Raw genomic sequence first — 22,058 nt, 5'->3', positions numbered from 1 at the left:
ACAAAGAAGTACAAGTAGAAATAGAAATATTGTTATCATAGAAATTCAAATAGATTATTGTAGAACTTGACAAGCATTTTAGATATGCCAGTTGTGTACAAAGAATTTGAAGGAAGTTTGCACTAAGTATCGATTGTATTAAAGGTAAACTTATATCTTTTTTTCAGTATTTAGAGGCTTTACATGTTTCTTTCACACTAAAAGACACAGAAAATAGTTTTAGTAATCATTTTTCTAGCCACTGTTCTACAATGAAATAGTTGAACTGTTGGGTTTACTACAATTGGTACCCACGAAAATAATTGAATCCATAGTAAGTGTTTATCTGATGTTATAATTTGTTAAATACGCTTTGGGTCAAATATTCTAATTTTCAAAATTCCTGGAGCATATAACTACATCACTGACATGTTTAATAATCATATTTTTGTCTGGTAGTATAAATCTTTGACGCTGCTCATTTTAATCTTACTTTACTCATACTTTTATTCTTTGTTGTATTCGAATGGTCTTCTCATTTTCAAAAAAGCTCAACGTAAGTTTTATAAGTTATCAACATCTTATTACTGATCATATTTCTCAGATTGTGTTTTCTGTATTTGATTAAACATTGACCGATTGTTGTGCAAAAACTATATGCATTTACAGTTAAAAAAAAATGATTAAGTAAGCATGGGAGGATTTGTTAGTTGGTAGTTTCGATTGATATTGTTGAAAGAGAAAACCCATAGATGCCATTCGAACGAAACCAATTAGATACAATCTCTTGACTGTTCTCACACTACTTGAAGACGAAACGAATTGGGAATATTGCAGATGGGAGGTTTCATTTTCTTTTGATTTAAAACATAAGCAATTCACTATAGAAGAAAGAAATACGCTTAATGAACAAGGTTACAGAGTGTAACAAACCAAGCTATCGCCTATGTGGCTGTTATCTATCTGTTTTATTCTAATATTTGTTTTAAATGATTTGAAAAAGACGATTGCTTAAACAAGCGTTTTATTCTATTTTTTTAAAGAAGGAGGTATGATAAAGGGCATAAGTTTGGCCCCTCAACTTGCAAAAAGAGTAAAATTACTCAAGCCTTTCGATTTGATCGGAATATTAATTTTATTGATAAAAGAACATATATATAAAATATGGACACTTTAGTGCAGAAAGATCACATGTGATGTTTACGTGATGTCATGTACATCTTGAAAATTACATATTTGAGCTTTTTTATAGTTTTTTTTTTTGTTGACAAAAATAGATACGAGCCACAGTCTTACACTAACATAAATTTATCACACTTTAACATCAGTGTAAAATGATCTTAAATACATCGTGTCACAAAATGTCTTTTTGGGTAAATCTGCTGCTCATATCTGAATATTTATGTCAAGATCTCAACATGACGCAATTTTGGCAGTTTCTGTAGTACGTTTATTTTTCGGAAGAGTCGGATGGTGTAGTCAGTATTACTACCTTATATTTTCGGTAAATCTTGTTATTCTTTTCATTTATTTTATACTCGAGACTCTTCTTCTTCTTCTTCATCATCTTCTTTCGTTACAGAAAACCATCAACGTACTGATGTTTACTTTCCGGCGCATGCCTGGTAAATGTTTCCAAATAAATTGATATGGAAAATATTTTAGTCAAAACATAGATTAACAAAATATTTCTTGTTTAATGTTGTTTTTGATCATACATTTTCGTATTTTCAATTTTTACAATTTTTCTTTGTTTTTAGTTTATACAATTTTTTATTAAGTTTTTAATACTAAATTTTTTATTTTTACTTTTTTGGTTTAAGATAAAAACAAGAGTTTATTTCAGATAAGGGTAAGTATCAAGGAGCACATCGTGAGTGAGTGCACCCTTGAAATTTTCTGTAGTAGTGTTTTTAGTAATTTCAGAGGATAATTTGTTCCAGTCTTTGATGGTTTGACAGAAAAAAGAAAATGTATAGCTGTCTTTATTGCATTGAATTTGTCTGTAAGATTCTTTATTGGTGGATCTTGTAGTAGACTGACTCTGTTGTAATACATTATGCGATGGAATGGCTTTATTTTCATTTACAATTTTATGGAACATTATAAGCCTTGTTTGTAGTCGGCGTTCTTGTAATTATTGCCATTTCCTGGTGTCTAGCATCTCAGACACACTGTTCGTGTTGTGATGTCTGTTGCACACATACCTTGCCGCCCGTCTCTGTACTTTTTCTAGTGATTTTATATTTTCGTTTGTAAATGGGTCCCATACAGTACAACAGTATTCTAACTTTGGTCTTATAAGTGTTTGGTACGCTCTTTCTTTAATTGTTTGCGATTGGAATTTAAGGTTTCTTCTGATAAAACATAAGGATTTATTTGCTTTAGCGGCGGTTTGTTTGATGTGGGTGTTCCATTTTAGGTCTGCTGAGATGGTGATACCTAAGTATTTAGCATGTTTTACCGATTCTAAAATGTGTCCATACATGTTGTAATAAAAGTGGATGGGATTTCTCTTTGTCGTTATGTTCATGATTTTACACTTGTCTGGATGGAAAGACATAAGCCGATCTTGTTCCCATTGTATGGCAGCTTCAAAGTCTTCTTGAAGCTTGAGGCAGTCGTTTTGAGATATGTCGGTAGATTATACTGTCATCTGCGAAGAGTCTGATTTTGCTATGTTGGATGTACTCTGGGAGGTCATTTATGTAGATTAAGAATAGTATCGGTCCTAGCACTGTATCCTGTGGGACACCTGATGAGACTGGTATTTTTGAAGATGACATGTTTTCTAAAAGTACTGTTTGAGTTCTGTTTGAGGGAAAGGATTCAACCAAGTTAATGATTTGATCTAATATGCCAAAGTATTTCATTTTGTATAGTAATCTTTTGTGTGGTACCTTGTCAAAAGCTTTAGCAAAATCCATGATTATAAGATCTGTTTGTATGTTCTTGTCATTGTTTTGTGATAATTCATGTATCAATGAGATAACTTGGGACTCACATGATCGTTTTGCCCTAAATCCATGTTGTAATTCACACAGAGTGTTGTTTGTTTCTAGATGATTCATCATGCTGCTTGCAAAGATATATTCTAGTAATTTGCAAGCTATGCATGTTAAGGATATAGGCCTATAGTTGCCTGGGTTGTGTTTATCCCCTTTTTGAATACAGGTGTGACGTTTGCGTGGTTCCAGTCAGATGGTACTTTGCCTGTTTGTTGTGATCTTGTAAATATCAAAATGAGGATATCTGTACATATTTCAATGTTTTGTTATAGTACTTTGCCTGCGATGGTGTCAGGACCAGTAGCTTTATTAGGGTTTATGTTTTTGATAAGTTTGTAAACACCATCCCTTGATATTGTAATGGGTTCCATTATGGGATATTTACTAGGACCTTTGTATGGAATGTTAGTGTTTCCTTCAGATGTAAAAACAGACTGAAATTGTTTGTTTAGTATATTTGCTTTCTCTGATGGACTTGAGTGCAGTGTACATTCACCTCGTAGAGGAGCTATGCCGGTGTTTTCGTTTTTCTGGCTTTTAATGTAAGAATAGTTTTTTATGTGCATTTTTGAAGAATGGTTGATCTGGATCCTTTATTTCAATATCAAAAATCATATTTTCTATGTATTGACAGTACGAGTTTCTCATTTCTTTCTGGAGCTTGGTTTTAATTTCTTGGTATTGTTTTTTATACTTGGGATTTTTCTTTTTCTTTTTATATAGTTTGTTTTTCTTGTTGATGAGCTTTTTTAGTTGGTTATTTACCCACGGTAGTTTCGATTTGTTACCAATGCTTTTTGTTGGAATATGCTTGGTAATAGATTTTTGGATGTTGGTTTTGAATGTGTTCCAAAGTTCATCGACATTGAATTTATCTTGATTTTGTTTTAGTTGTTTGTACGTTTCAGTGAGATCTTTTTTCTATTTGCTCCCAATTTGCCTTTTTGTAGTTAAGTACTTTATGAGCCTGTTGTTTGTTTGGTGGCAGAGTTAAGTTTATTTCACTGTAAACAATGTCATGATCACTCGCTCCGATTAGTGGTAATGTTTCGACTCTATTAACAAATGATGAATTGGTCATACACAAAAGGTCTAGGGTTGTGTCGTTTCTGGTGTTCTTGTTAATGACCTGTGTTAAGTTGTTGTCATTTAATATATCGAGGAGTTGTTGGTGTATTGATACATCAGGTTTACTAGGTATGACTGCTGGTGTGTTTCAGTCTATGTGGCCAAGGTTGAAGTCGCCACTTACCCAAATATTTGAGTTTGTTTTCTTGCATAGAACTCTGTTTGGGTGTAATCTGGTTTGAGATAGCTAGTAACACTCCCCCGTATCCATCCTTTCTGTTATTTGTATAGATTTTGTATTGTGAGGCTGGGATGTATTCGTACGGAGATATGTCATTTGTCTCAAGTCCGTTGTAATTTTTACATGTAAGTTTAATTCATTAGAAGGTCAAATTTTCTTAATTTGTTTCAAAATACATTTTTTGGACAAAAGCTATTTGTTAATATTACGTCTATCTCTCAAAATTCACACATCGCTTTAACGTTGACAAAAAGGGAAATCAGTTTTTGTCAAGCGCAATTGCTTGCATCCTTATATGTGAAAGTTTAAAATGGAAGAAAAGTTTGTATAGCTCGCTTAACTTTTTTGTTAAATTTGACTTTTTTGTATGTATTTTTCAGAAACACCTTCTGGTGGAGTGATGTCATGAAGGGGAATTTTATATCGTCTGTAGTTACACCACTACTATGGACGATACTATCAACATGTTCGACTACACTGGGTACCAGTCCAATTATTCAAACCAACAAGGGATTTGTTCGAGGCAAACGACTCAATCCTTATCATGGAAAACAAGTAGATGCATTCTATGGAATTCCCTATGCAAAACCACCTGTCGGTGAGCTTCGTTTTCGCCACCCATTACCCGCAGATGAATGGCCTGACGTGTTCGATGCTACTCATCTCCCCAAATCATGCATTTATTTGAACGATTCTATGTTTAAAAATTTCAAAGGGGCTCAAATGTGGAATCCTAATACTCCAGTCGACGAAGATTGTTTATATCTAAATGTATGGGTACCTCGGACAAATTCTCCATTTACAAATAAAGCTGTAATGATATGGATTTATGGTGGTTCCTACAGTTACGGATCATCAGCCTTAGATGTATATAATGCAAAATATTTAGCTGCCGAAAACGACATTATTGTTGTATCTATGCAATATCGTTTAGGTTCTCTGGGATTTTTGTCGTTTGGTGATTCGGAGGCTCCTGGGAATGCTGGATTGTTTGATCAGTTAGCAGCCATTGAATGGGTCCAAACAAATATACACAATTTTGGAGGTAATAGTCATAATGTGACATTATTTGGAGAAAGTGTTGGTTCCGCGTCAGTTGGAATACATATGCTTTCACCTCTAAGTAGAGGCAAGTTTCAGAGAGCAATTTTACAAAGTGGGGCACCTCAAGCGACTTGGGCTACAGTTACTAAAAAGGAAGCTTTTCGCCGATCAACAGAACTAGCAAAAGTTTTCAATTGTTCCCGAAAAGATGTGAAGATGACGTTGAAATGTTTGCGAGAAAAAGAAGGTTCAGAATTTCCAGTTAAAGATTTTTCTCATACAATAGCTTATGGCATTAATCAGTTCCCATTTGTAGCTGTTATAGATGGTGTTTTAATTCCCGAATCACCAAAAATGGCATTTAATAATCTTCATTTTAAGAAAACGCCAATACTTATTGGCACAAACATAAACGAAGGGAATTATTTCCTTGTGTATGATAACCCAGATTATTTTCCACTAAACTTTTCAGATAGTTTAAACTTAAGCCGATCTCAGTTTCTCGACTGTATTCGTCACTTTTTCCAGTATTATCCACAGTATCCAAAAAAGCTTAATTCATTTGGGGAAGAGGCAATTAAATTTCAATATACACCGTGGAAAAATCCTTATGACCAACATTTAAATGCACTATCGGTAGATCAAGCATTTGGCGATATGAATTTCGTTTGCCCAACTATAGACTTTGCTGACCGATATGCATTGGCAGGTGTTCCAGTCTATCAATATCGATTTGAACATAGATCAACAGCACATTTTTGGCCGAAGTGGATGGGAGTTTTACATGGGGATGAAATAAACTTTGTTTTTGGAGAACCTTTGGATCCCACAAAAAATTACACTCACATTGAGAAGAAGTTTAGCAAAAAGCTAATGAAATATTGGACTAATTTTGCAAAAACTGGGTAGGTATAGCATATTTTACAATTAATATAATTTAACATAAAATATCGTTACACTTGAAAAAATTACGTCTTTAAACAAACGAGAAGAGACACTACAAATGAAAAAAAAAGATTGTTTTATATATATATATATATATATATATATAATGAATTTTTTGCTTAGATAAAGACAGACCACCAAATAGAGATTTTCGATAAATGTTCGTTATTGTTACATTCAAAATCGAATCGTAATCTTAAAAAGCATATTGTAAGGTATCTGTTACACCAGTAGGTCAGACAAAATGTTTCTATGATACACTTGTACACAAAGAGGCATGGCCAGTTTCCTCTCTATTTGTTTCACTCACAGGGTCAAAATCTAGAAGTTGTCAAACACTACTGCATATTGAATATATCAGGATATTTCTTATATAGATATAAGAAGATGTGGTATGAGTGCCAATGAGACAACTCTCCATCCAAGTCAAAATTTATAAAAGTAAACAATTATAGGTCAAAGTACGGTCTTCAACATGGAGCCTTGGCTCACACCGAACAGCAAGCTATAAAGGGCCCCAAAAATTACTTGTGTAAAACCATTCAAACGGGAAAACCAACGGTTTAATCTATATAAAAATTTTGTTGTTAGGTATACGTGTACAGTTCAAATGGAGAAAGGAAATATTTTTACAAAATAAATAATTTTTATGTTCATAGTACGAAGAAGTGAAAATTTATAGTTATACCAAACACTTATCAAAGCTGGTATATAGACCAGATATAACCCTAAATAAGTAAACATCAAATAACAAAAAAGCATTACAATTAGTATCAACAGGTCAAATAAACAGGAAAGTACGATTTGAGAGTACTCACAGTTACTGACAGCTAGTTAAAAGCCAAAAACAATTAATAATAAAAAAAATCATGCATCAGAGACTAAAATCAACTAAAACACATCCCAGGGATTTAGTATTTTAACGTCATGGACAGTCAAAGAAGACATGACTTGTGCAATGCCAAAAATAAATGTATCGACAGGCAGTAGGATAGTTAGGAGTTAAACCTCTTTATATATCAAAATGAACGTGGGTATGTCTTTATACATCCCGTTTGAAAATACGTACTTAAAACTTTTTAAAACCATTTTACATATTTCTTTCAAATCAAGGTTCTATTCAGGAACTGCCTGTTGCTGTTGAAGGCATTTTGTTGCTTGCTTTTGTCAAATTTTGCATCGAGGGACGTCGCTAACCAAATTTCAATATTTTGTATTCTTACGATACTTGGTCATAAATAAAGGTAACAGTAGTATACCGCTGTTCGAAACTCATAAATCGATAGAGATAAAATCAAATCCGGGTTACAAACTAAAACTGAAGGAAACGCATCAAATATGAGAGGAGAACAACGACACAACAAAAACACAACATTAAAATGTAACACACACAGAAACGAACTATAATATTACAATGGCCATTTTCCTGACTTGGTACAGGACATTTTAAGAAAAAAATGGTGGGTTGAACCTGGTTTTGTGGCATGCCAAACCTCCCGCTTTTATGGCAACGTCAAACACAACACCAAAACGACAACATCACATGACAGGACCACAATACAAATAAATGGGAGAACATATAGGACAAAGAAACACACGAATAATAGCTTACAAAAGGTACTAGGCTTAAAATTCAATACGCCAGACGTGCGTCTCGTCCACACAACACCAACCAGTGACGCTCAGATGAAAAAAGTTTGAAAGCCAAAACAAGTACAAAGCTGAAGAGCACCGAGGACCAATACTTCCGAAAAGTTGCGCCTAACACGGCCAGGGTTTTCTGCCTGGGACAAGAACATCCTTATTATTTAGAATAATTTATAATTTTGCAAACAGTAAATTTTATAAAATGACTATATAATAGATATACATGATTAAACCGAAGTGGGGACTAACTACAGAATAAAAACGGATACATTACATAAAACAACTTAATCCAACACATAAAAATACACAGCCGAGTGAACCAAATCCTCAACGCATAAAGTGACGTCACATTTGAAATTCTAAAAAAACACACAAATTGACGTCACATTTAAATTTGTAAAAATATATTTCCCAAAAATAAGATAGGATTAGGATTGATTCAAGATTATAAAAATATTCAGCTTGACGCAGCGCGTATCGTCACGGGGGGTACTAAACTTACCAGTATAAACAATTTATATGTTGAAACTCGATGGGAAAAATTATCTGAAAGATATAATTCATTATCACAAAGATATAATTCATTATCACAAAATTTTGAATAATAAAACCCCAGAGTATTTAAGAGACTTATTGCCCGATTCAGTAGGAAGTAGGCATGATCATAATACAAGACAAAGAAATAATATTACACAAGTCAACACACGGACCCGTTTATATTCTGAATATTTCATCCCAGCAACAACAAAACTATGGAACACTCTTAACTTAAACATAAGAAAATGTGAATCTCTATCATTATTCAAAAAACAAATTAGTACCCAAAATAGTAAGGTCCCAGCGTATTATTATATAGGACATCGTTTTGGTCAAATTCTTCATGCTCGCTTAAGAATGGATTCAAGTTCATTGAATTCTCACCTATTCGTTCGTAATTTAGTAGACTCTCCAAATTGTCGTTGTGGTGATGAAGAAACAAATTCCCACTTCCTGTTATCTTGTCCCATATACACTGATTTAAGACGTGAACTATTAGATTCTGTTTCAGTTCTTCCTGTCCAAGTTAACACAAAAACTTTGCTTTTTGGATCAACGGTACTCTCAGATGAGCAAAATAGTCTTTTATTTAGTTTGGTGCAGAAATATATTATTAAAAATAAACGTTTTAACCCTTGATGTTAATGCTTCATCATTCAATAGGAACCCAAGCATTTCACACTGTATACATTACAATAATTCATGTTTATTTATTTTTTTTTTTTTTTTTTCTTCTTCTTTCACCTTTTTCATATTCATATATTTATTACGGAGCATGCCAGTATTTATATTTATGTATTGTCCAATAAGTGTGTTATTTTTGTAAAAGGAGACAGATTTGTAAAAGCAAATTGCTTGTTTCTAAATCCTTAATATTATTTCATTTGTATAATATCGTTTAATGTTGATTTATCTGAATAAATATTGTTTAAACTAAGATTAGATTTGTAATACTGACATAACATTTATTACTAACAATGAAAATTACAATACTTATAAATATCAAATTGTGGTAGTAATTAGATAATTAATTGTATTATCTAGCTATGTCGGTGTTTCTTCTGAACCAAACTGTAAACCAAACATATCGTATAAATTTCGTTAAACCAACTAAAATCTAATAAATGAAGGGGTGATTAATTATCTTTACCATAACACACGAATATAATAGAAAAGACATAAACTCATTATATATACCAGGATTGAAATTGTATACGTCAAACGCACGAGTCATGAAGATTTAAAAACTTGAGTCAAGAAGATATAAAAACAAAGGTTTAATATACACAATAAAAATACTAATGTGATCATATTTGTGAATGAACAATAAAATATACTTGCCTTTTTAATAACCAAATAAGTGCTCTGTCCCATCATTTTCATTTTTTTAATATTTTGTGTCAGTATACCATTTTCGTACTATAATGACACTGTTCACTAATCTATTTTTGTTCACTTCGCAATCTTTACAGAAAAGACAGTCAAGATCTGAAAAATCAGATGATACACGTTTTCAAAATTATAATGTTAAGGATTTTTAAAATACTGATAGACTTTAGTAAGATTTCTTTACATTCTCTATAACGCTAGAACATTGACGGGTGAAAGTTGTCTTCTGATACAATATAGTAATATCTTTGGTACTGTCAGATCAATTCTGTCCTAAATTTACAGATTTTCTTTTTACAAAAAGCGAATTCTCAATAAATGAAAACATCTAAAAAGTAAAACTAAACAAACAGCAAAATTGATAAAAAAAAATGTTGCCTCACCTTTCACGTCTGTCAAAAACACCCACTAATTCAGTATTATTAGGTTATAAAAACTAGTCTTCTAACCGGCATGCATTAATTCACATCAATCTAAATTTATTTAAAACAGAAGGTTTGTGACGCTTCTTAATGCCAGAGTCGTAAACATTGCCTATATGTTAAAGGAGAAGGTAATATAATGTAACGTTTAGGCCCTTTGTTTTCGAAAATGAAAAAGTGTCTTAATTCTTGCAAAATATCATCCTTTAATCATCCTAGTTTGTGATATATCAGTATCTATATTTTTTTTAATTTTGTCTTACGGATTTACTATATTCATTTTTTTAACATTTAAGGAAAACCATCAAAATATTATTTATTATATATCAATTTCATTCTTTACTAAAAAGATGTTTTGCTACAACATGTCTAAAACAAAGATGTACTCATGTTTATTCATTTTTAAAAAAACTATGTGCAGGACCTCTGCAGGAAGTACAACTTAGAATTATATCCTCGAGATTATATCATACAAATTCACAGGTTATGAGAGAGGTAATTGAGAAAATATATTTTTGATTGTGCATCACATGACTAAAGTCTTTGTTCCAAGGTCAGACGATGGCATTTGTAGCTGTTGTCAGTATTTAAACATATATCGTCAATTTCTCCTGTATTCATATAACTTACAGGTAAAAAAACCTAATAGAAATCGAATATTAAAAAGCATATATAAACACTTAAACAAATAATCGTAAGTATATTTCGAATAGAATCGAAATGTTATACCGCCGTACATGTTGCTAATTTTACATTTTTTTGTCTTAACGTCTTTTCTGTTATATTCGTGTGTTATGGTAAAGATAATTAATCACCCCCTTCATTTATTAGATTTTAGTTTGGTTCAACGAAATTTATACGATATATTTGATTTACAGTTTCATTCAGAAGAAACACCGACATAGCTAGATAATACAATTAATTATCTAATTACTACCACAATTTGATATTAATAAGTATTGTAATTTTCATTGATATTATATGTAATGTCAGTATTACAAATCTAATCTTGAATCAATCCTAATCCTATCTTATTTTTGGGAAATATTTTTACAAATTCAAATGTGACGTCACTTTGTTTGTTTTTTTAGAATTTCAAATGTGACGTCACTTTGTGCGTTGAGGATTTGGCTGACTCGGCTGTGTATTTTTATGTGTTGGATTAAGTTGTTTTATGTAATGTATCCGTTTTTATTCTGTAGTTTGTCTCCATTTCGGTTTTATCATGTATATCTATTATATAGTCATTTTATAAAATTTACTGTTTGCAAAATTATAAATTATTCTAAATAATAAGGATGTTCTTGTCCCAGGCAGAAAACCCTTGGCTTTCAAACTTTTTTCATCTGAGCGTCACTGGTTGGTCTTGTGTGGACGAGACGCACGTCTGGCGTATTGAATTTTAAGCCTAGTACCTTTTGTTAGCTATTATTCGTGTGTTTCTTTGTCCCATATGTTCTCCCATTTATTTGTATTGTGGTCCTGTCATGTGATGTTGTCGTTTTGGTGTTGTGTTTGACGTTGCCATAAAAGCGGGAGGTTTGGCATGCCACAAAACCAGGTTCAAACCACAATTATTTTCTTAAAATGTCCTGTACCAAGTCAGGAAAATGGCCGTTGTTATATCATAGTTCGTTTCTGTGTGTGTTACATTTTAATGTTGTGTTTTTATTGTGTCGTTGTTCTCCTCTTATATTTGATGCGTTTCCTTCAATTTTAGTTTGTAACCCGGATTTGTTTTTATCTCTATCGATTTACTACAGCGGTATACTACTGTTGCCTTTATTTGAAGCGAAGGACATCGTTAATCAAATGAATTGATTGGTATCGATAAGGAAATATATCGATAGAATTACTTTCAATTGAATTTGGTTTGGGTTAAAACCGTCCTTTGTATACATTATTCGGCATATTTCTTGCATTTTCCAAAATCTGACAATTTGTGCCAAATATATCGAAGGTAATATATTCCTGGAGTAAAAGAACATAAGTGTTTACGATAAATTCTGTAAGATCAAAATGATAGATTGATTAAGGTAATTTAGGTTATCACGAGTAAACAATAATCAACCAAATTATTTACAGGAATTAAAAAATCGGAATTTTATCACGCATTGAGACATATTATGATTGTTTCATCCCCCCTTTCCCCCTTGGAATCTTCTGTCTCTTTTTGCAAGTGTCATGATCAGCAATGTAGCAAAACCCGTTATAATTTGATATGGACGACAGTGGACCTGTTTGATTTATGACAAAGTAAACATGTTTTGTATGTTTTTTTAATTTTGGTTCATTTATATGTTTCGGATTTTAGTGTCACGTCCATTTTCGCTGAACTAGTATACATTATTGTTTATGGGCCAGCTGAAGCCCGCCTCATGGTGTGTGGAGACCCATTGGTGGCCTTGGGCTGTTTCCTGCTCTTTGGTCAGGTTGTTGTCTCTTTGACACATTCCCCGTTTCCATTCTCAATTTTATGTTTCTGTTAACTTGATACTGTAGAGATCCCTTCTGAATGCAAACCATAAAACTTGTAAGCAAATTAATTTTGTTATTCTTGATTATTAAATAACCTCGTTGGAGTATTTTGCAGCTACAAATCATATGTCTTTCTTCAATAATGAGAAAACTGTTAGGTACTGTTTCAACTAAAACAGAACATTTACCCCATAGGTTTGGGCAGTTGGTGTGTAACATCACTGGAATCGTCAAATTTGTCATATAAACTATGATTTTTATATGTTTACTTGATTATATTCAATTCCAGTATTCCGTTTAACATAGAATGAATTGTATACTTGCCTGATTCATAAATGAGGCAAATTACGATTTTGAATTTTATTCTTTTATACAAATGATGTTTCGGACTCTTTTCTAGTCAAAACTCGGCATAATCAATTAAAATATAGCAATATTATATAGGCTTCTCCTTCTGAAACACTTATTATTATATATTGATATTGATAGATAGTAAAACGAAATTGAGTTAGATGTTTTGAAGACATAATGTCCATGAATTTCTTGTAGGGATCCAAACAAAGAGCAGGTAAACGGTGAAATAATGATGTTAGATGAATGGCCAGTTTATACAATAGAAGAACGTAAATACCTCAGACTTACTCCTAACATTGTGCATGACCATGAACAAAGGAATGCGATAGGAATTGGACCTAAAATTCAAGACTGTGCGTTCTGGAATGAGTACTTACCAAATTTAGTTAAGGAAACGGGTAAGTTTAAAACAAAAATAAGACAACAAACATTCAATATTTAGTGGCAAATTTGAAATATGTCCAAAAGGGACACACATTGGTCTAGAAATAATGAGTATTGTCATCAAGGAAATCTCACTTTATCATAGAATCGACTTTAAGTTCAATAGAATGGAAGTTTGATCCCAACTTACATAAAGCTATGAAAAATTTCCTACACAAAATATGTGTACTAGAAACTGCGAAAACACAAAAGCTATTCTGTTGGCGTGACGATCATATACCGTGAATGTTTTGAGGAAAGTATTTTGAAAATAAAAAAGGTATGGCAAATGTTAAATTATTCGAAACACTTTGACTTTTCTACCCGCCAGTATAGATGGCCCGAGTCGTATTTGGCGCAACGTCTATGAATGTTTAGCTTTCAATGCTCGTCAACATCGTCTTTGATTTAGACCTGCAACCGCATTGATTGCTTACCCTTCCGGAGCACCTGAGATCACCCCAGTTTTTGGTGGGGTTCAGTCTTTTGTTTTCTATGTTGTGTTTTGTGTACTATTGTTTGTCTGTTGATCTTTTTTCTTTTCAAGCCATGGTGTTGTCAGTTTGTTTTCGACTTATGTGTTTTAATGTCCCTTTTGGTATCTTTCGTCTCTCTTTTGATGCTACACTGATGAATCTTATGTTGACTAAATCAAATCAAATCAAAAGCCATATTCGAAGTAGGCATATCACAAAACAATAACATAACTCCTTGGTGCATTATAGCCGACATTTGCAAACATATACCAAATACACAAGACTGATATTAAAGCTTAAAGGGCACAAAACATATACTTCATGCACAATTAGGCAAAGCTGAACTAAGTTAAATAAGATAAACCCCCATGATACACATTAAATTACTGCTTTAATGAGCGCTAAGCTAAAAGATATGAACAGTATCGATATCATAAAGCATTAAAACAGCAACACAAAACACTAAAGCTAAGTAAACACAAACTTTAAAAACTTCGTAAATTTTACGGACGCCATCACGAGTTGGTTGATCGTTATGGAATATCTGTTCCATAGATGACTACGGATATATTCCAATTGTCTTAACTATAATCTCATCCCCTTCCCCCGAATCTGACCTTCCGAATTAGAAATACCATCGGGTTTGTACTTACATGAGCAACACGACGCGTTCCACATGTGGAGCAGGATCTGCTTACCATTCCGCAGCACCTGAGATCACCCCCAGTTTTTGGTTGGGTTTGTGTTGCTCAGTCTTTGGTTTTTTATGTTGTTTTGTGTGCTGTTGTTTGTCTGTCTATTTGTCTTTTTTTTTTAGTCATGGCATTGTCGGTTTGTTTTCGACTTATGAGTTTGAGTGTCCTTTTGGTATCCTTCGCCTCCCTTTAAAAAACACTTAGCAAATAAAACACAAATAGAGTGGAAGTATTATAGCAGCACTACGTATCAAATTAAAATTCTAGTATCTTTGATGAGTTTAATTACTACATTGCTAAATTTGACACAAAGAACTGAAATAAATATAGAGTTAATTTTCAAGTCTGTTATAAATTTGATTATTTAACGGCATAGTATAAAGTTTGTAAAATAAATTACCATTATGAAGTTTTAAACAAAACTTATTTTTATTCTTTCAAAATGAAACAAATCGTATTTGAAACCATCGGAATCGTCTGTTTTGCTTTTTTTTTCACCAGAGAAGATCAAAATTAAACTTTGAGAAGGAGAAAGGGTCAAAGACGTCTTTCTCAGTTTGCTTTTTAATTAAGGCGACAGTAGTTTACCGAAGATCAAAGGTAGTCGCAACCTTAGTTTTTATCTAAAAAAATTAATAAGCTAATATAAATCAAAATCAATATAATCTAATCAATTCCAATATATATAAAGTCCCCATCGACGCGAATAGCCATATATACATATGTAAATAGATAAATTTCACACCATTTAGGCAGCTTTTTTATGGTACATGATGTATACTTTACCGAGAGAAAAAAGTTCCATCATTGCTTGGAAATATGGAAACAAAACAAAAAAAAACACCATTCGTTAATAAATAAGAGATGACCATACTTTTGGACGAAAATTTACAATAAATGACCTGACCTTGCAAAATTAAAGGTAAAAGAAGATACAAAGGAGCAATCAAAATCATAAATCTCAAAAGGACATACAACGCTTTAAACAAGAATACAAAGACGAAAATGTTAGAAATACTAGTAAGCCAACAAAATACTTCACAAACACTGAAGATTACCTATGAACTTTTCCAGAAATTTTGGGGTGAACTCATGCGCTCTAGACGTTTAAGCAGTTCCTTCTCCTCTAGTAATACCCGTCCTATTGATAATGACAAATACAAAGACAGTGATAAGTGGCTTTCGGTTATTGTCATTAATTAAGGCGATGGCAGTTTAACGATGTTCAAACCTCATACATCGATTAGTAATAGACACATCAAGGTAAGAAAACTGAAGGAATGGCATCAACTCAAAAGGGGCGATACAGGGTGCGTAGACAGGGTAAGCGTCTCCTGCATAAAAAGAAGAGGAGGATGAGATTATGGCTACAACAAATAGATCATAGCTGTGGCTATCTATGAAAATAATTATGTTACAACCAACCTTGTCAGTATTACATTTGTTCAACTTTATCATTTAGAATTCTTATTTGCTATTTCTTATAAACCGTTTGGTTTATTAAAAGATTTTAAGAGTTGGATTTTAAAGGAGAGGTAACTTCTCTGATTTCATTTTACAATACATTTTCTTAGAAAATACTTTGTTGAAGCATTCAGTATTGGTGACATCTCTTTTCTGAAAAAATATTAGATTCAGGATGGCTTAAAAACCTTATCCGCTAATGCTATTTCCTTTTTTCGTTATGATGCTTAAAAAATAAGAGAATGTTTGACATTCTACAGCTTTAAAAACATTGCACTGTTTTTATAGATATCTTGATAGCATGATGAATCGTTTGAGCTCAACCATTGATATATTGCTAGTGGCAATGCTATAGCCATGCTTTTTGACAAACATGCTTTCAGTGTTTTCAACGGAAACAGCCTGTAAATGAAGGGTGATTGTGATGAATATCTATACTAACTTGGACTCAATATCGCATTACTAATGTACTAATCTATGTTTTCTATAAAATAATTTGTTTTGTTTGTTTGTTTATTTTAACACAGTATTCAATAGTTATCATCAGTTGTCTCAATAGTCTGAATGTGTACAAGAAACAGTAGGCAAAAGTAACAAAAAAAAATTAACCATTGAATATATTTTGTACAAACAGGTTAAGCTCTTGTTCCTATTGATATCAAAGACATACGAATGGATATGAATATAAAATGTATTTCTATTAAAGCGAGTACAATGTATGTTATTACATTATAATGAATGAGCGAGCACACTCTACATTTTTAGGGTGATGTGAAAAGTAAACGATGTTGTGAAATATAAAAAAGTGCTTAAAATTGATGCAAAGCATCATACAGCTTGGAAAAAAATTTGTTTTGAAAATCAATTTTGTTATGTTGTTTAACCGACGATGTTAAAGTATAGTGTACTGTAATATCGCACAGTCTTTACAGAAAATTTCTAATTGGTAATTTCACTCGCTCTGTTTTTTCCACAATGTGCTAATTGCGGTTTTTTAACGACCAAAATCGAATATTTTGATGTCTCAACTGCAGTTTTCTTTGTACTATCGTAGATGCGTGTCACCTGAGAAACAAAATTACGCAAACCATTTGTAAGAGTTTTGCATGTTGAACTAACATTTTCAGGTAGGTGAATGTATCTTGTTATAAACCTTAGCTTAATTAGTCAAACATATTGAAGGTTACGTAGTACAGTTACAAAACCAGCTGCAGAATTGTTGAAAAATAGAAATTAAGGTTCATTAGTTATAATTTCAATCAATCATTGTAATGAATAAGAAATTTGGTGTACTGTTATAAAAATATTTTCTTTTTCTCTGATGTGCACCACGCAACCTTGAATGATGTATAGTTGTTATTGACCAGTGCTTGTTAATGTTCTAATAACAAGTATTAAATCATGCTATGTCTTTACTTGCTTGGTATGATATTGCAGTTTGCTTCATTTAAGTTCGTTCATGACCCGCATTTAGACTAGTTATCCAAAATTCAGAACAATAACTTCCATTTATCTGATATCTTATATTGAATTGAATGTAACATATTCAGCAAAACAAAACCATTTTCGTTTAGAAATCTAGTTAACAACTATCATACTGGAATAAATTGTCTTCCTTATCACCAGCCCACTGTTCAGAACTTCCGTGTTGACTTGAATTATCATTGATCCGATCATTTTCTACATAAGGAAATGCCTGTACTAAGTCAGGAATATGACAATTGTTTTCCATTCGTTTGATGTGTTTGAGCTTTTGAATTTGACATTGATAAGGGACTTTCCGTTTAAATTTTCCTTGGAGTTCGGTATTTTTGTTATTTTCCTTTTTTCTGTAAATTTACTGTTCATAAAATGTTAAAAAAAAACTACTACACATTTTAACAGTAATGGGTATTTCTATTCAGAACATGTGCAAAACCACACAATAACATATGCCTACTAGTATTTTCGACCATTTATTAAGGGTACCCCAAAACTGGTTATATTTAATATAGCATAAACAAAAATTGCATCGGGAAATTTCAACAATTATACTTCGGCAGATGATGCATGGACCCCTAACCTTTCATTGGTGTAAATATAAGAATAATTAAACGAGAGGAATATTTTGAGGTTCCCAAGGCCTACCCCATTAGTTTTCCAAATAGTGATTTTTATCTGATTAGCAACAATGCGCATTAGAATTGGTACCGTTTATGTTGTTATATCTACACCATTTATGACGTTTATATGTGATACTGCTATTGTTTCGTTTCTCTAGAGCTTTGTTAATCAAAGGGACTCCATTAGAGCATCATGAACACTGTCACTTGAACTGTTTAGTCATAGATATGTTTAGCCGAACAAAAATCGTCATAATTTACGCTATTCATCAGGTATTGACAGATCTAGTGTGTGTGTCACAATGGACGACAAATATATTTCCATAAGAGAGTCACACTCTCATGTCGATTTTGACCGATTTTATTGTTAAAGCTGAATTTATATCTTTGAACAACCGCCTGAATGATTTTATGTGAAGGCTAGCTTGACTAGTATGGTGAATTATAGTTACTGAATATCCTTGTTTACCAGTCTTTTTAAAAGACTATTAAATTGCATACTTACAAAGCGGGGGCGTATAAGTCTTGTTGGTTTGGGTATTTTTGATACGTTACATGTTATGAAGTGATGTTATACCTGTTCTTTTGTTAACCAACCATGCATCAGTACTAGCACAAAAAATCTTAAAAAAATGTAAATTAAAGATGAAATACAAAATTGTTCCTGAATAGTAATAAATGTCAACAATTGTGATAAACAAACTGGGTCATTGCCTCAACTGTGTTTAAAAAAAGCCTCAGAGGATAAAGAGAAAATTACTTTATGTGGTTGTATTTTACAAAATTATTTAACAAATCAAATTGTATTTTCGTTTAAACATTATCGTTTTTTTATTTGCAGCAGATACATCTGAAGTGGAGAAAGAATGGAAAGTAAAGTTTGCTGATTGGTCAGCACATTTTGATAACTTTCTGTTGGCATATGAACACCGTCTACAGTCGTGTAATAATGTACCATAAACATTTGTAAATGTCCATTGAAACAGAGCTCTCTTGACTGAATATATAGTTCAACTATGTTACGTCGCATCCTCTATTCAAATTACTAGTTATTTTTCATTGAAACATACTTTATATTTCATGTAATACTTGTACCAGTACTCAGGTTTGCGAAGTTCAAGGTTACCCTTACATTTCAGTACCTTTTATTTACAATACTAGATTCATTTAAAAGTGTAAGTTTCATTCACTATGTGATGTTGTTCTTTATATGTACAGAAGCCATATTATACTTATTAAGTACTCTTTGTCTAAATTTTGATTTTGTCAGTTTATATGGATTTCTCGCTTTTTTAATTTACATTGGAGTTCGGTATTTTTGATATGCGTTTTTGTAGGTACTGATATTTTCAAATTTAATTGAAAAATGCAGTAGTAATTTAAACAAGTACAACAATTTGTATACCTTAATAATATTACACTAAACAATCTTAAACTTTTATTTCAAACATATAGTACTAAAAGAGGGCAATAATTTGAAAGTACTAAAACAATACCTATATTTTAAGGATACTTAAAAAAGTACACATGGTGTGAAGATGTTTCCTGTAGAGAAAAGCGCATGTTTTTAGTAAACATAGCTCATTGTTAGTTAATGCCATCACGTCACTTGTTTATTAGAACTTCTTTTCTTAAGTTTCTACTGTTTATAATAATAATAAACAATACGATATAAATCAGCAAACTATTAACAAAAATTACGGTACAGGATACATTGATATTAACCAGGGTAAACAATAAATTTTAAGTCCCTGTTTTGAACTGTGGTTGCTTAAACATACTTCTCTCTTTACTTTATAAAAAAAAATCAAAGTAATTGGTGAAAAATTACTGGGTCAGCATTACAACTAGAGGTGGAAATGTTTTGATACCTTTTTAGTATGGTTGATGGATCTTATAATTAAAAGAATATTTTATAAAAGTTTGTATAAAGATTTTTAAAAATCTTATAAAAAGGTTTTAATCAGAATAAGGAAAACCAGTTGATAAGAACGACTTCTAGGAAATGGCACGTTTGAAATTTCTAAAAATAAAAGACATGCCTTTTTCCACTAGTTTAAAAGATCAAATTATTCAAATTCTTTAACTGAAAATGCATAAAGATCCAGCTAATACCTTAGGTCAGTTTCAAAAACGTTCTTATATAAAGCTGAACAATCCGTCAAACTTTTAACGTCTTCTTTTCGTGGATTAACATTTCACTTCACTTTTACGTGTAGCACTTGACCATTAGTGCACTGTATATGGACTGTACTGAAGTGAAACCGGTAGCTAAAGATTTCCATGTTGTTGGGTTTTTTTATCATACTATATGAAAATAAAGAGATGTGGTATGATTGCCAATGAGACAACTATCCACCAAAGTTTAAATGAAGTGGATGTAAGCAATTATAGGGAACCGTACGGCCTTCAACAATAAGAAAAACCATACCGTATGGTCGGCTATAAAAGGTCCCGACATGAAAAATATGGAACAATTCAATTGAGAAAAACCAACGGCCTAATTTATAACAAAACAATTTACGAAAAACAAATATGACAGACATGAACCAAGGACAACCACTGAACTACAGGCTCCTGACCTGGGACAGGTGCATAAAGAATGTGGCGGGGTTAAACATGTTTGTGAGCGCTCAACCCTCCCCTAACCTGGGACAGTGGTGTAACAGAACAACATAAGAGCAAGCTATAAAAATCAATTGAAAAAGGCTTAACTCATCAGATGGATACAAATAGAAATACATCTAACAAAAACACAGTGGACGTGGACGGGTACTTATACATCCCAAAAACAAAACGACACTAAGTACAGATCTGAGAGTACTCGCATTTACTGACAGCTAGTTCAAAGTCAATAACAACTAATGAAAAAAATCATGTATCTAAGATTTTAAAATATTAGTATTGTCATAACTGTTCAGTGAATTTTGTGAATATTACTTTCAAACATAATTTCATTATTAAACAGGATTAAATTCCAGTTTCCTTTTTTTTAAATCAAGCATAGACTATAAAATATTTTTGATATCATGCAGATAAATTCATTTTTATGGTATTCTTAAAAATAATATTTATCTATCAATATTGTTTTCAAATTAAAACATATATCGTTTGTTTCTGAATTAATTTTTTATGATACAATATGTTAGTGCCATTTTAGTAGCTATTGTTCATTACATCTGTATGTTTCAGTTGAATCACAGTCTTGAAATTTACCAGGCTCTTTCATCTAAGCAAATCATTCTCTGGAATTTTGTTCAAATTGCATATGACTACCATATATCTAGATACACTTATCAAAAAGATACCAATCGTCCCATTTGTCATCACCTTTGACCACTCAACATTTTGAAATTCCTACTGTCAATGTATAGTAATGACATTATGAAGTCACTACCTAATGTCACGATCAATATAGAATTTAGTCAAAGTTCCACAACACTGAATGCAAGACTACTAGCAACAATATTAGTAGCACAAAACAACAACGTTCATTTAACGATAATTTTCAAGACATATTTAATTAAAAAAATTGAACACAACACATTTAATAATTTTATGCGTCCGAAGCGCTTTTCTGGCAAATAAGACAAAGGATTCTTAAGAAATATTAAAAGCAGTATTATGTATTTTACATTACTGGGTTGTACGTGTTTTTATTGGCACATCAAAATAAAATACCATCACTTGGTAAGTAACTTCTACCGAAATTTCCAGCAATGTTTCGATTCGACTTATTAAACGGGTCCCCGTTTTTCTAAACAATATTTTTTAATCATCGGAATT

At 32.1% G+C, this 22,058-nt stretch overlaps 1 protein-coding gene across 4 annotated transcripts in view; it reads left to right on the top strand.

Moving 5' to 3' along the window:
* Positions 1-22,058, top strand: part of LOC127730249 (acetylcholinesterase-like) — a 78,063-nt gene that overhangs the window by 19,484 nt on the left and 36,521 nt on the right. For 2 of the 4 annotated variants that reach the window (XM_052238548.1, XM_052238549.1), the window contains exons 2-3: positions 4,677-6,245; positions 13,308-13,510. In XM_052238548.1, coding sequence (XP_052094508.1) covers positions 4,702-6,245; positions 13,308-13,510 — 1,747 coding nt within the window. In that variant the 5' untranslated portion in view covers positions 4,677-4,701. Of the gene's footprint in view, positions 1-4,676; positions 6,246-13,307; positions 13,511-17,224; positions 17,298-19,113; positions 21,387-22,058 lie in introns of those variants that run through there. The other 2 variants (XM_052238552.1, XM_052238550.1) reach the window with 2 other exon arrangements.

Source organism: Mytilus californianus, unplaced genomic scaffold (genome assembly GCF_021869535.1).
Source record: "Mytilus californianus isolate M0D057914Y unplaced genomic scaffold, xbMytCali1.0.p SCAF_2, whole genome shotgun sequence".
NCBI classification, from domain to species: domain Eukaryota; kingdom Metazoa; phylum Mollusca; class Bivalvia; order Mytilida; family Mytilidae; genus Mytilus; species Mytilus californianus.
The sequence above is the reverse complement of the archived record's forward strand: the minus strand, read 5'-3'. Positions and strand labels throughout refer to the sequence as shown.